The sequence below is a fragment of the Echinops telfairi genome, unplaced genomic scaffold (genome assembly GCF_000313985.2).
Source record: "Echinops telfairi isolate 266 unplaced genomic scaffold, ASM31398v2 ScPeMD7_7436;HRSCAF=8474, whole genome shotgun sequence".
Lineage (NCBI taxonomy): Eukaryota > Metazoa > Chordata > Mammalia > Afrosoricida > Tenrecidae > Echinops > Echinops telfairi.
In genome coordinates, this window is record NW_022111336.1 from 3,519,223 (window position 1) to 3,535,454 (window position 16,232).

General features: G+C 43.6%; 1 protein-coding gene across 4 annotated transcripts in view; it reads right to left on the reverse strand.

Moving 5' to 3' along the window:
• The window catches only part of DMD (dystrophin), a 2,430,848-nt gene that overhangs the window by 150,005 nt on the left and 2,264,611 nt on the right, over positions 1-16,232 (reverse strand). For all 4 annotated transcript variants that reach the window (XM_045298663.1, XM_045298661.1, XM_045298660.1 and 1 more), the window contains one exon: positions 1,830-1,891. In XM_045298663.1, coding sequence (XP_045154598.1) covers positions 1,830-1,891 — 62 coding nt within the window. The remainder of the gene's footprint in view (positions 1-1,829; positions 1,892-16,232) is intronic.

Consider the following 16,232-nt stretch of genomic DNA (forward strand, 5'->3'; position numbering starts at 1 on the left):
GAGGTTCTTTGAGAATGATTTGTCTTCGTTTTCATGTCTTTGTCTGTATTTTAAACCTTTCAAGTATGTGAACAAGTATCAATTGTATCCTAATAAATCAGCCTACCCACTGTCATCGCTTGGATTCTGATCCTATTGGACGCAACAGAACTGCTCTCTGCGGTTTCCACAGCTGTGAATCTTTGCAGAAGCAGAGCGCCTCATGGCTCTTCTGGTTGGATTGAACTGCCCGCCTTGCAGTTAGCAGCTCCACTTGTAACCCCCACCCTCAGGGCTCCTTAAATAAACGAACAGAAAACTAACATATTAAAACTAGAGATCAAGGTGATTAGAGTAGGAAAGGTAACCAGTGCCTGAGCCTGTCATCTGGAAACCCAGGAACACACTGAAATGTGCTCTTGGATGACAGAGTTCGGGTTTCTTGTAAAGACTCCGAGGCTCTGAGAGCACTGAGCTGTGTGCCAGCTCTCCCTGCCCAACTGCAGCCCACTTCAAATGAAGGCTACTTTCTCTCATTTGTCAAAATCCCCAAACTGGTCTGTGTCAGCCACATACATCTAATTACCTGCTCCCCTCTCCTCCCCGCCCACCGTCCCCCCAAATCTCTCCAAGGTTTCCACGAGCGGTCCAAACAATCCAAGATGATAAGGCAAAACACAGTCTGTTAGGGTTACAAATGTAGCACTTACAGAGAAGTAAAAACGATTGCCACTTTCTTTAAAATGTTTACAATATGTTGTGCGTGTACATACAGTGATGGATTAAGATGGCGTGTGATTAGGTGAAGTGAATTGAACAGCAGAATTAGAGCAAGTGATTTTCTCCCTCTCATCTTTTTTTGTTCAGTTTTCAGATATATTTTGAATAAAGAACCTATTTTGTAGAGACAATAAGTTCTGTAAATCCATTTTTGTCTGCAATCTCTCCTGGTCCTCTGCTTCGTGTCCCTATAGCTGCAGTTGGTTAATTCCTGAGAATAGAAAAGCAGCAATAAATGCGGCACACAGCATGTGTATACATACTACAGCCAGTCTGTCTGTCAAAGCATCCGGATTCCTAGGAGTTGTGTGACGTCACTTTACATCCAAGGAGATCACATGAGCTTTAGTCCATAAATATGTCCATTCACAAAAATGCAGACTTAGAAATTTTCAGTGGAAGCCAAATCAAGACTAACTTTTGTGATTTTTTGAAAAAAGGAAAAACAATCAGGTTGTTCCTGACAGATCTACAACAACCCGGAGAGACTTTCATCGAGTGCTATAAATATGGGTGGCTTTCCACTTAATCTATTGGCTATGCACCTGTTCAAAACATCCCATATTAGGGAGGGGGGACCATTGTCCACACAAACACCACAGAAGCCATAGCAGAGACATCATTTCGATGTTTACAAGGATGACCCGAGAAGCATTAGGAATTGTGAGCATAGCAAAGACCGTGGAGAATTCCTTTGCACGATGAGAGCATTGTTGTCTTGATGCTACACGGAGGAAATCAATAAGAGCAACTCAGAACTCTTTTCGTTTCTTGGGGAGGATGAGTTGCATATGCCCAGGTCTCCCCTGCCCTTGAGGCAGCAAAAGACTTTTACGTCCTCCAAGGTACACTGATCTCTTTCCAGGATCAAAGAAAATCTAAAAGTTCTTTTCAAAGAACCTCTGAAAAAGCAAGCTGATTGTCTATTTTGGATAGAAAGGTGCCAGCACTTTCACCCTTTAAACACCCTCGTGATATATTTAGACAACCACCAGCTTGTACATTATAAACGGCTCTGCTCTGAAAACCGTCTGTCATTTCACCTGGAACAAACATGCCGGTGTCCTTACCTAAAGACTGGTAGAGCTCTGTCATTTTGGGATGATCCCAGCAAGTTGTTTGGGTCTCGTGGCTAAAACATAAAATATAAGAGAGAGACTTTAGAATTTATCATGGGTAGTCAGGAAAAGGAGAGGGGAACCAAGAGGGAGAGAGGGAGGGAAGGAAGGAAAAAAAAGACAAGTTCCGCTTTTGAATGCTTCGGCATCTTCCAAGGATTTCCAGTCTAATGAAGAATGCTTATCTTGCAAGCAGAGAAGCAGTTATCTTCATTTTCAGAAGGGGGTGGGGACAGTGTGGACATTATTGGGCACTGAATGTAACCAGAATTTAGTTTCTTTGTTACGTCCACAAATTGGGTGCACTCCTGTTATAATAAAATGACCTTGTTATGCCATCATGAATCAAAAACCAGGGTTTCTTTATCGGGTCTAACATGAAACATATAGAAAGGGCACCAACATTGGATTGTTTTTCAACTTTGCCCAAGAGATACCAGACATTACTTTCAGAAGGAAGTCAGCTCCCTTCTCTTTTACCTTCCCCACCCGTAACCTTTCCCACCACATCTTGTCCCTCTACACACCCTGAATTCCTGTCATGACAACATCTCTAGTTCATTTCAGGGAAGATACAGTCAGAGCCCCACTGATGTATCCTTTCCTTCACTGATTCAGTCCTCTCCTTCATTCAGGACTCAAAACACCATTACACCACTTCCTAGATTTACAGAGGCCTGAACGAAGCAGTCGCAGCTCGCTTCCATTTCTTGAAGTTTAGCTAAGTGTGGTTGCCAGCTATCAGCTTCAGCAACAAACGGAACAAAACACTTTTGTTCCCCATTCAATTACATGAATAACCCGGGAGAGATAACTCCATATACTTTTCCTTACTTTGGCCCATCTACATAAATCACCATTGCATCATATTTCCAGTTTTCAGGGATTGTATGACAGGCTTTGATGCAGTAAAATGCAACTTTGAATGATATATACATACACATTTTTAGTGCTCAAATGCAGAACTATTCACCCTATTTTGAACAAGGTGGGTGTGGAAGGAGAAAAAAAACTCTTAAACGTGGACACTTTAAAGGGACTAGAAAGTTCAAAATGAGAAGTTTGGCATGGTCACCCTATCACGTCGCCTCAGCTGGGGCTTTGGATTTTCAGGTTAGAATCTGGCTCCGTGCCCTCTTAACTGTGAAATTTGGGACACGCTTAAGCCAATATCTGCTCACCTGCAATTCAATACGTGGTAAGTTTTTTTTTTTTTAATTGCAGGGCCTCAGATACCATCAACCAAAATCAAACCTTTCATTAGCTGATTACAAGAAAGATGTGGATCTATCTGTGATGAATTGCGCCTAAAGAAAAAAAGATGAACATTTATCACTTTTTTAAGTAAAAGGCAGAAACAGTTCATGTATTTTTGCGCACCAGGATAAATGTCACAAAAACGTGTGGAAATTACCCTATTGCCCATTCACAGACTAATCAGTGAAGGTGAGGGAAAGAAATGTACAAGCCAACGTTCACTCCTGAAGGGCTGCTTTGGTCTCTTGTAAATACCCTCCTTTCTGCAGTCTTACTTCTCCATAGAGAAAATTCCCATTTGAAGAGTGCTATAAAGGGCTCATCAGTTGAGGAAAAGTGCCGGAGCCACCTCTCAGAATTAAAGAGGAAGAAGAGATGGTGAGGCCCTGCTTTAGAATGTTTCTGGAAACCCCAGAACCAAAATGGTTCTTGATCTGGAGAAGGGGTGGGTGGGACTGGTACTTTATATGCACAGCACAAGGAGGCTGCAGCTTGCAGCTTCGTGGGAAAAGTGGTGCTTGTTTTCAGGCGGGCTTTTTTTTAACCCCTCGGAAAATGACTGTGTACCAATTCCGCACACCAGTGTAGCGCAAGGAGAAGCTACCTTCTATTGAGATTACCCTGCATTCAGGCCTCCGCCCTTTCCAGGGGCCATCCAGATGTGAGCTCCGAGAAGGGAGAGAGGGGAAAGGCACACACCGAGAGTCCACAGAAACAGGTCTTCCCCATGCAGGCTGTGTGCGATGGTCCCATCTCCAGGACCTTTGGAAGGCCTCTCGCACCTTCATTCGACCTGCAGAAAAAACGTCTGCCCGAGCTGATAAATCCTGACCAAGCAGAGACAGGGAGAACCACCCTGAAAAGCCACCACCTGCCATCAACTCCGAATTGGAGGCACCTGGCAAGGAATACACTTGTAACAAATGGCCATTTCCAGAAAGACACTGTACCGTGCAGGCAGATAAACAAGGGAACTCCCACAGCAAGAGAGTGAATGGGAGCTTTATGGAGTCCACCTCCCACCCCCATACCTACATGTCCATCTTTTAGGAAGGAATTTATGTTGGAGTTTAAAATTATGAAATGAGGTTTAGAAATAATTTTTGTTGAATCCGTTGGTCCCTAGCTATACAGAAAGGGAGGATGGATGAAGTGCTAGGGCTCCTGCCTGCATTCCCCCATTTGTGGTTGAAGATGACTTGCCTTTTACATACAGGTGCTAAGTCTCCTTGATTTTCTAACCTGGGATTCTAGGGGGGGGGGTGTGAATCACATTGATAAAAGAGTGCCTTAAACCACTCCCAAAGCAGATCTTCTGTTACCTTCTTCCCCTCCAACACACAAACTGTCCTTTGTAAATAATGCAAAGAAAGGATCAAAACCGAGGGCTATTGCACTTGGCAGTCTTACTTTCTCTTCCACGGCCGTCAGTGAGAATCCAGAGACATGAGCCCAAGTGGAAAGAAGACAAGAATAATGGGTGTGACTAATCCTCAGAAGTCAAAAAAGAATCTTTTGATCATTTCAGATTGAAGAAAAAAGAAAAAAAAAGAGATTGGCAACATAGGAGAAATGATTGCAAGCACGCTTTGGTTACTGTGTGAATAACCGACTATTTACATCCCTCTACACGGTTATTTTCTACCTGGATCGAATCCAAAGCCCTCATGGGGCATATTGAAGCAACCTCCATCCCACCCATCCCCAAAAGAGAGAAAAGATAATGAATTTTTACTGGCTGAAATGGAAAACACAAATTTGCATACCCCTTTATCAATACTCTCTACATGAGAGGACAAACTCTTTTTTCTGGTTGTGATCAATAGAAATTATTGGGCTGTCGCTCTAGTTCTTACTCTGAGCTTGTCTTCAAAAAGAACATTGAACTCTCAGTCATTCCATGAGAAGCAGCTCACAGGAAGAGAGGGGCAGCACAGACGAAGAAGGAAAATGCTTGTGTTGGGGAAGTGGCAGTAGAAGGGTAGGTGGTACTGTTTTTGGTAAAAATCTTTCTGCACCTCACTTCTTACATTGGAAGCACAACCTACACACCATGCCCAACCCAAAAGGAACTGCTGAAACAGGCACACACATTAAGGGGTACAGCTTTGTTCTATCTTCCGGAGGATCTCATAGACCACAATTCTGGACGTACCCTGACACTCAGACCACCTCCATAAAAAATCCTTAAGATGCTCTTTGTCTCTTTTGAAACTGTTACTGATTTGGGTCTTGCTGGTCCCAAAGCCTGGCACCCAGCGATGCCTCTCTTAGCTGTCTGCACAACTAGAATGTCCCCGCACAAGCCACACTCCTCCTTCTCTGTTATCTTTGAGTTGAGACTGTGATAAGAACCGGATGCAAATAGAATTATAAAATCACAGGCTATGACAAAAGACCCCCGTAACACCGACTTGCCAATAATGAGAAATTAAAGCATTACTCTACTGAGCACAGAGCTGACCTAATTTTCTCCCATACAATTTGAATTTTCTCTCACCTTCTTTAGTTTCAAGTAGTGTGCAAGGTTATTATAACTGCCTCAGAGCTGTTCGTGCTGTCAGTGCTGGAAGAATCAGACTTACCGGAATGGCTTTTTTCATTTCTTAAAAACAAACATTAAACACTTATAAAAAGCAACAAATTTCTACCGCTCTTGCAGGGGAAATGGCAGTTGCCTAATTAAAGTAAGATTTCTTCTGCCATTAGTGTTATTCGGTACTAAAAATTTTCTGAACAGTTCCCTTTTAAATAAAAAATCCACTTATAGACACATACCTCCCTACACATATATAATTTCCACTACTTCCCTGGGGGGAAACTAGTCACTCTGCAGGGATATCAAAAGGTAGCATTCTCTTGTGATTTCCAGAGGAGTAGAGTGTGACTTCATCTATATTCCACAGTCCATTGATACACAAACACATACAAACACACACACACCCCAAATTATTTCTCTTTAATCTAGGGATCAGACTCTTTTCTATAGGAACCTTGGCGTTTGGCTGAATATTGGATTTGGCTGGCATTGCTGAAATACTGGTAGTATGGAGATGGGAAAATATGTCAAAAAGTTGCTGCTACTGTGAGGAAGGGTCCAAGGAGGAGAGAGCCAGCTGATCTAAGGATCAGAAATCCTAGTTCTAGTCTCCTCTTTTTTTGTTGTTGTTCCCTGGGATATTTACCATTTGAGTCTGTTTGGCTCCAGCCAGGGCAAAGATGATTGCCTCGGTGGTGGTTCCAGCTGTTACTTGTCCTCTGTTCTATTTGCTTTGCAAGGCTTAACTCTCACCCACCCGTAACTTTGGCCAAAGCAATTTCACTGTAGGGTCGTGTCCAATCTGAGATCAAACAATGCTGACTAAAACCAATTCCATGGTGATCAAGGGTCAGAGACCTTTCAAAGAACCATGTGGTTCCTTTTGCTCTTCTCTCCTCTCCTCTCCTGCAAGTGTATCTTGCAGAGAAGGGGTTTGGGAACAAGGAAATTTTAAAATGCATCTAGACCAAAAAGAGAAAGGGTGATGGGTGGTGATGAATGAGGGGACAGGGCTAAAGATGCAGAGGAACCAAGAAGTGTTTGTTGGCTAGGAAAGAATGAAGGTTTTGACTTCCAGTCTTTGGTTCACCCTTAAATCGGACTTGTTTTTCTCATGAGGTTAAAGCATTTTATAATTAATAATATGCCTCCCTAGGGCAACTAAAGTTCTTCATTTTAAGCTTAAAACTTCACTTCAAATTTCATTGAGATAAACAAAGCGCCGGACCCCTTCGGTGCCACGATCTGATCAGGAATGACAAACTTTGCTTAAAGAGGACCACAAACTCTCGGAGAAACGCAAAGCAAAGAGCACCCAAGAAACGACTCCACCTGGCCAACCCCGGAGGGCAAAGGAAAAAATACAAAAACGATCCTATCTCTGGGTCAGAGCTTCGACTTCTGGGCTTGAGCTGCTTTTTGTTTCCTGATTACTGCCAATCTTCGGGCATGGAAGGAGCACTGGGGAGAAGGCAGCCAGGGAAATGTCAGTTCGAATCCTCGAGAGAAATCAGGCAGAAAGTTGACCTTTTGGCACTTGCAGTGCAATGGAAGGCAGCTCCACGCACGCCGCTTCCTTCTGCGAGGTCGTGCGACGATTTCGGAACAGCCCTGCTGGCTCCGGTCCACACTGGCAGCCCAGAAGGGAGCACAACGCTTCCCTGGCCCCAGCCTCCGCGGGAGGAACGCCGTGTCCCCTCTGAGCACTGCGAGAAATCCGCCTTTTCTCTCCGAACCCGTCCCAGAGCCTGGGCAGGGGCTCCCCAGGAGCCCCAGCGCCTGGGAAGAAGTCCCGGGGGCGCACCTGCAGCGGCGCGGCGGACACCCGCGGGAGTCGGTCGCCGCCGGCGGCCGGGCACACCGGTCCAGCTGCCGCGCCTGCCCAAGTTTGGGCTGCCAAGGCTTGCCCCCTGCCCGCGCCACAAGTGCCTGGACTGCGGCGATCGGCGGGGGTCTGGGCCGCCATCCACTTACCCTTTGAGTTGTTCCCTCATGGCTGCAAGGACTCTGGGATCCAGAGCGCGAGAGAGCTGAGGAGTGAGCTTCCCAGAGCCGCCGGGCTCCCGGAAAGTGGAGCGCTGCCGCCGCCCAGGCTCCAAGCAGAGAGCACTGCGGAGGAGCGAGGCGGGCGGGCGGACCAGGGAGGGGGCGCTGCAGGCAGACGGGGCGGGGCTGCTCTAGGCTCCGCCCCTACCTAGGGACAAGGAGCCTGGACTCATAGGCACTGGGCGGTTGGGGCTTTCCAAACTGAAAGGCAGAGAAGGAGGTGGGGATTTTTTTTTTTTTTTTTAAAGAAGAGGGGATTTAAGGTAGACCCAGGAACCTGGAAGCAGCACAGCGCCCTACTCGCACCCCCTTAAAACCTCCAGCAAGGCAACTTGTTGCCTAAATAAATGACCTAGGTGTAAATGACCTCATCTTTGATAATTAAGTGCGTGGGTTTGGAGTTTTCTTTTTAGAAAAAATGCATAATTCTCTCCCCCAGTCACTCTCAGTGGAAGATTAAAGTGGTGGGGTGCTAAGGACATGAAATTCAGGTTAGGCTGATGCCTAGCTAAATGCGATTCTTGAGAAGCCTTTGGATTTGTGATAGAGCAGTGTTCGTAAAGTGCTATTCCGGGACCAGCTGTATTAGCATCCTTTGTTCAAAATGAAATTTCCAAGACTCTTTTCCAGACCTACCCGGATCAGAGAAACTCCAAACGCTTGAAAGTTTGAGAACCATGGGGATGGATTCTTAACTTAAAACATCACCACCAATGATGTCGCAGAGTTCGGAGTTCGAGCTTTTCCTACTCTTGTATGGAAGGCTAAAAGGGGGTGATTAGCATTGCAACATTTAATGTTAAAATTATAAGGGCTGGGCAGTTCAAACATTTCTAGTCTTGGAGTTTGCTATTTGATGACACGAATTACCCTATAAGGAGGCCTAGGGATCTACTTACGTGTTGGGCAGCTAATCATAAGGTCAGCAGTTCAAAATCACCAGCAGCTCCAAAGGCAAAAGAAGAGGCTTTCTACTTCTGTAAAGAGTTGCAGTCAAACAGACCTTGAACTATTTATAGGCTTTTCTTTCTTTTGTTGTTGGGCTTTTGTTTTCTTTTGTTGGTTTGCTTGCTCTGTTTTATTTTTGGTGAATACTGTTATATCTGCAGGTTGATCTAGATAAGGTAGGCAGGATAAACTATCTGGACGAGACAACAACTGGACCGACTATTCTGAGGGGGACATGGGAGAGGGGAAGTTGGGAGAAAGGAAGTGGGTGTTAACAACCCCAGGGACAAGGGAACAACAAGTGATACAAAAATTGATGGCAAGGAGGGTGTAGGAGGCCTGGAAGGGCTTGATCAAGGGCAATGTAACTGAGAGGAATTACTGAAACCCAAATGAAGGCTGAACATGATAGTGGGACAAGAGGAAAGTAAAAGGAAATAGAGGAAGGAACTAGGAGGAAAAGGGAATTTATAGAGGTCTAAATGCAGGCATATACATATGTAAATATATTTATATATGATGATGGGGAAATAGATCTATATGCATATATTTATAGGTTTAGTATTAAGCTAGCAGATGGACATTCGGCCACTACTCAAGTACTCCCTCAATGCAAGAACAGTTTGTTCTATTAACCTGGCATTCCATGATACTCACCTTCCTGACATGATCAAGCGGGTGCATAGGCAAATGTGGTGAAGAAAGCTGATAGTGCCCGGCTATGAAGAGATATAATGTCTTGGGTCTTAAATGCTTGAAGATAAACTAGCGACCATCTAGCTGAGAAGCAACAATGCCCACATGGGAGAAGCACACCAGTATGTGTGATCATGAGGTGCAGATCGGATCAGGCATCAGGCATCAAAGAACAAAAAATCATATCATTGTGTGCTCACCACCCCGATAAGATCACTGAAGATAAATGGGTGCATAAACAAATGTGGTGAAGAAAGCTGATGGTGCCCGGCTATCAAAAAATATAGCATCTAGGGTCTTAAAAGCTTGAAGGTAAACAAGCGGTCATCTAGCTCAGAAGCAACAAAGTCACATGGAAGAAGCATACCAGCCTGTGTAATCACTAGGTGTCGAAGGGATCATGTAGCAGGCATCAAAGAACAAAAAAATCATATCATTGTGAATGAGGGGGAGTGCGGAGTGGAGACTCAAAGCCCATCTATAGGTAACTGGACATCGCCTTACAGAGGGTCATGAGGAGGAGACAGTCAGGGTGCAGTGTAGCAATGATGAAACATACAACTTTCCTCTAGTTCCTAAATGCTTCCTCCTCCCCTCCACTATCATGATCCCAATTCTACCTTACAAATCTGGCTAGACCAGAGGATGTACATTGGTACAGACAGGAACTGGGAAAACAGGGAATCCAGGGCGGATGATCCCTTCAGGAACAGTGGTGAGAGTGGCGATACCAGGACGGTGGAGGGAGGGTAGGGTGGAAAGGGGGAACCGATTACAGGGATCTACATATAACCACCTCCCGGGGGGACGGACAACAGAAAAATGGGTGAAGGGAGACATCGGACAGGGCAAGATATGACAAAATAATAATTATAAATTATCAAAGGTTCATGAGGGAGGGGGCACCCGGGAGAGAGAGGAAAAAATGAGGAGCTGATGCCAAGGGCTTAAGTGGAGAGCAAATGTTTTGAGAATGATGAGGGCAACGAATGTACAAATGTGCTTTGCACAATTGATGTATGTATGGATTGTGATAAGAGTTGTATGAGCCCCCAATAAAATGATTTAAAAATATATGATTGAACCATTGAATTGTATGATAATGTAGATTGTGTGCAAATACCACTGTTTACAAATAAAATAAAATGGTAGATTGATTTTTAAAAAGAAAGAAAAAGAGTTGTATGAGCCCCCAATGAAAAGATTTATCACAAAAAGAGGAAAGAGTCACAGTCCCTGAAACTCACAGAGGTGGTACTTAACACTGTTATTCCATTGGGTCACTCCCTGAGGCAAAATCCTTTTGAGTCAGAATCTTTTTGATGGCAGTGGGTTTGGAGTTTGGCTATCAAAAAAGCATTCTAAAAAGAAGCAAGTCTTAATCACCACAAGGATTTCCCACCATTTACACACACTCTCTCTCTCTTTCTCTCTTTTTATTTTATTGGCTTAATATTTTTGCCCATAAAATGTTTTGAACTGTAGAGAGCTTGGCAAAAGGGGCACAAGATGACAGTGGTGAACAAATGGGAAGGAGGGTGCCAGGTTTCACTAGTGCCCTTGAAGGGCCCCATACAAATGTAAATGCAAACGCTACAAATATGTGCAGGTGGGGATAGTTGGCATTTTTATTTTAAAGCAAATATAACACTTCTGGCATTTTGACTCATAAGTAGTGCTTTCCTTGAGCAATTTTGAAGGCAGCTGTTAAAGTCTGAGTGTGACTCATTAGGATTAGCTTTGGATAAGGTTTTATCTTGACCAAATAGTATATTTTAGGTCTGTCTATATCTTTCACTGGAATAGGCGGGCTAGTGTCATGTCCTGTGATGAGGAAGTAGTGGTCTTTGCAATTAATCAGTGACAGTAATCCTGGTATCAATATGTCTAATCACTTCAAATTTTATGTGTTTATTTCAATAAGAAGACACAACCCCCAAAACACAGAACTTTGTATTCAAGATCAATTAACTCACAGCATCGAAGTGTCTAAGTATTTGAAATCCGTTAGCTAAGGATTTGAAACATGCATGTAATAAGAGGTGGTTCCTTGGTGGTGCAAATGATTCACACACTTGAAAGCTAACCCCAAGATTAGAAGTTCAAGTCCACCCAGAGGTGCCGGAGGAGAAAGGCCTGGTGATCTACTTTCAATAAATCAGCCATTGGCAACTGTCCGGAACATAGCTCTACTATGTATGATACACACTTGAGGTCACCAAGAGTCAGAGTTGACTGGATTTCAACTGGTTTGGTCCTGTGGGGTGATGTATTGTATTTCTCCTCCTTTCCTGCTTCTCTGTTGGTTGCACACCTGTGAATTAGCCTCTTCGAGGTTCAGGAGTTACGATATGTCTCTCAAAAATAGAAATGCCAAAGTTTATTTACTCAGAATCTAATCAGAAAACTACTGAGGAAAATTCCTTGGAAGAAAAAAAAAAGAATGTGAAATAAGAAATAACTGTTCAGAATTTTTTTTTAATTTGACAGATGGCAATCCTCAAAAATACATCTTTAAATTATTTTTAAGCTGGAGTTATAGTCACTTGAAGACTTGTTCCCAAATCTTGATGTTATTTTAGAAATGAAATAGTGAAAGTATTATTAAGAAGTGACATGGGCATCACAAGCTATTTCATTGTCAATTTCAGTCAGATTATGAATTTTGCTCATTAGGATATGGCATTTATAGAAGAAAATAATGGAAATGTCATCATTTCACACATAAAACATGTTGCGATGCCGTGTGGGGTAATGTATTCATTATTTATACTCTATTGCCATCAAGTTGATTCCAACTCATATCGACCCTAAAGGACAGAGCAGATTTGATCCCATGGGGATTGCCAGGCTGTCATTTTCACAGAAAGCAGACTGTCACACCTTTCTCCCCTAGAAAGGCTGGTGGGTTCAACTGCTGACCTTTTAATTAGCAGTGGAGTGCTTAACCACTGCACCTCCTAATAATTTATCAAACAAACAAACAAAACCTCACTGTCATTGAGTCAATTGTTGACTTATAACAACCCTATAGGACAGAGTCAACTGCCCTGTGGATTTCTGAGACTGCAAATTTTTATTGGAATACAAAGTCTCATTTTTCTCTCTTGGAGAGGCTGGTGGTTTCAAACTGTTGACCTTGCAGTTAGTAGCCCACTTCAGAACCCACTATGCCACCTGACCCTATATGATGATTATTCTTTATAATCACAGACATGAAAAGAGCATGCAGCTCTGGCAGCAGAAAAAAAAATAACTCAAAATATAGATTCTGGAAATATACTCTGAGCTACTTGTCCCCTGCCCCATGGCTAGAATGCTTCCATGCCAGGCTCAGAATTAGGAAGTCTGGCTCCAAGGGCCATGCTATTACAGTATGCTGCACCGAGAGGCATGGTTCCTTCTTTTGCAGAAAAGGCCTGTATTGTATCTCTTATTGTTCTTAGATGTCATCAAGTCCTTTTTGGACTTCTAATAGCCCCAGTGTGACAGAGTAGAACTGTTCTATTGGATTTTCTAAGCTCTTCTCTTTATGGGAACAGATTGCCTGGTAGAGCCCCCGGTGGGTTTAAACCACCAACCTTTTGAGGAACAGCCAAGGGCTTTGCCATGGAGCTTCCAGAGCTCCCTGTATGTTCTCTGGTGTGCTCTGAAATCACCTCACTGATTACTAAGAGCAGAGAGAAGTCAATTGACTAGAAAGAGGGGCAAAGAAAGAAGGAGAAGGGAGAGGTCTAGGAAGATGACTCAATAAATGTTCTCAGACTGAAAAACTAGAAACTGTCTGACCTAAGGGACTGGGTTAGAGATTTCTCCATTTGCCTCTCCAACTTGATTCAGAGCCCTTCTCCAGACTGCGTGGTGGCCTAAAAGACTGAATCTCTGTCTATTGCATCAGCCAGGGGTCTCTAGCCCTTTTCCTTTCTTTGCACTTTGAGTGGGATGGAAGGCACTAACAGGAGATTAAAGGTCAAGAGGAGAATTGGGTTTGGTGTTTATTCCCAAGGCTATAACCTGATAGCCTGGGGCCTGACAATGGCTGCATGTATCCCTTTACTCACAGTCTTAGGGCTGGTTAGACCAGGGGTTCTCAACCTGTGGGTTGAGACCCCTTTGGGAGTCCAACAACCCTTTCACAGGGGTCACCTAAGACTACCGGAAAACAAACATTTTCAACCGAGACACCGCTCCTCTGTCCATCTCCAGCCGGGTCCGCCCACATGCAGATACTCCCACATACAAGGACCCTGCATGAAGACTGTTACCCATGCTACACCATGCTTCAAGACAACATCTCGTTCATTTGTCATTAGAAATAAATATTTCACAATATAGAATGACATATTGTTTTTGTGATTCGTCACGATGCTTTAATTGTGTTCCATTGGTAACAATGAAAATACATCCTGAATATCAGATATTTACATTATGATTCATAACAGTAGCAAAATGACAGTTATGAAGTAGCAATAAGAATAATTTGATGGTTGGGGGTCACCACCACATGAGGAACCTTATTAAAGGGTGGCGGCATTTGAAAGGCTGAGAATCACTGTGTGAGACCATCCTTTCCTACAGAGACAGCATTCTCCAAGCCGTTCCCTCTCCTTTCTAGGCTGGACCAACAATTGTCAATGGATTCCTGTTCTTCTTGCCTAAACATAGCCACCATTCCCTGTGCTTCCTCCTACCCTTTCCAGATCTATGGAAATTGTCTTTTCACCACATTGTCTTCAAGAACCCCTTTGAAAAGAGGGAACCGATTATATGGAACTGTGTGTGACCTCCTCCCTGGGGGACAGACAACCGAAAAGTGGGTGAAGGGAGACGTCGGACAGGGCAAGATATGACAAAATACCCATTTATAAACTATCAAGGGCTCATGCGGGAGGGGGGAGCGGGGAGGGAGGGGAAAAATGAGGACCTAATGTCGGGGGTTTAAGTGGAGAGAAAATGTTTTGAGAAACGATGTACAAATGCGCTTTACACAATTGATGTGTGTATGGATTGGGATAACAGTTGTATGAGCCCCTAATAAAATGTTAAAAAAAAAGAAAAGACTGTGCCTGTCAGGATGTTCATCAACTTGAGACTTATAGCTTCATACAAACAAAGCCATTCTCTTAAGGACAACAGACTGAGTGGGAGATGGAGAAGAAAGCGCCACTCACTGCCATCAAGTCAATATTGACTCGCATTGACCATATTGGCCTGGGTAGAATTGCCCCTGTGAGTTTCTGAGGCTATAATTCTTTACAGGGGCAGAAAGCCTTGTCTTTCTCCCAGAGCTCCACTAGTTGGAGTTAAAAAGTAACCAGTCTTCTTCATTGAACAGATATTTCTAGAAGCCTCCTCCTGTAGGCCTTTAATGAGTGTACAGACTGGTTGTGGAGCAGGGCAAATCAACAAGCACAAAGCGGGGTGGGAAGTGGGGGTGGTCATAGCAGGTGTGGTAGTGGAGACTAAATGCAATTTATGCTTCCCATTCTTCAGGATGGAATGTCAAGATGGCAACTAAAGGCATTATCAAATTGACAAAGACTGACCTGTATCCTGAAAGATTAAAAAAAAAAGGAAACAACCACAAAAAAAGGTTATTGCTTTTTTTAAAAAGCCATTGCTCAGTTTTTATTATGCATGGCTTCAGAGCAGGGATGGGATCCATCAGGTGTCTGTAGCTATTCTTGCTCCCAGAAGTAGATCACCAGACTGTTCTTCCAAGGTGCCTCTGGATGGCAAGAATCTTCAGTTTGTTGATTAACAGCCAAGTCTGTTAACTGCTTATACCACCCAGATACTACCTACCTGAATGATGAGGAAGGGTTTTTTAAAGAAGGGCCACAGTGGTGAAACCCTGGGCTGCTAAAAGGTATGCAGTTCAAACTCACCAACCACTCAGTGGGGGAAAGATGTGGCATTGTGCTTCTGTAAAGATTAAACTACACTTGATCTTAGCCAAAAGGCCGAGAAGCAATGTAAACATGAAACAAATAAACCACAAACTATAACCCATGGCCACTGAATTGATTCCAACCCACTGTGATCCTTGACCAGTGTAGAACTGCTCCACAGTATTTCCAAGGCTGTCCATCTTTTCAACAAAGACTTTCTCCCATGAAACAATGGGTTGGATTGAGTACCATTGACTTTTAGATCATCAGCCAAGTGCTTAACCACCAAGGCTCCTTCCATAAAGATTATAGCTTTGGAAGCACAGAAGGGGCAGGTCCCCACTATGTGGTTTCTAGGGATCAGAATCTACTCAAAAGCAACCTGTTTGGGTTGGTGGTTCTATCAGCCATGCCTCTTGGAAAGATCACTTGGGCTATTGCGTGGGACTGGAATAGAAAGAAGACAGAGTTGGAATTCAGAGACTGCTATAGCATGCTGAGAATATGAACTATATCAATGTCACCCAAACTAACTGCAAACGTATTGTCTTTTTGTTCTTTGGACTCAGAGATCCTATAGGATGATGGATTCCAAGGCCATACATCTTTATGAAAGTTGACCACCATATACATTTGCCACAGAGGGGCTGGTGGGTTTGCACCATTGTTCTTTAGATTAACAGCTGAGCACTTTATCACAGCACCACTAGGGCCCAGGGGATGGAAAAATGATAAAATAAGGTAGAAATTACAGAACCCTTGACTGATGGGATCTATGAACTGAAGAAAGGTAAGGCTTAGGACAATAGTCCTCGAGCTTGGTTGCCCATGGAATCATCATCCCCATTGAATACGTGGGTCTCACTACCTTGAGATTGTGATTTTTTTTAACATTTTATTAGGGGCTCATACAACTCTTATCCCAATCCATACACACATCAATTGTGTAAAGCGCATTTGTACATCATTTCTCAAAAC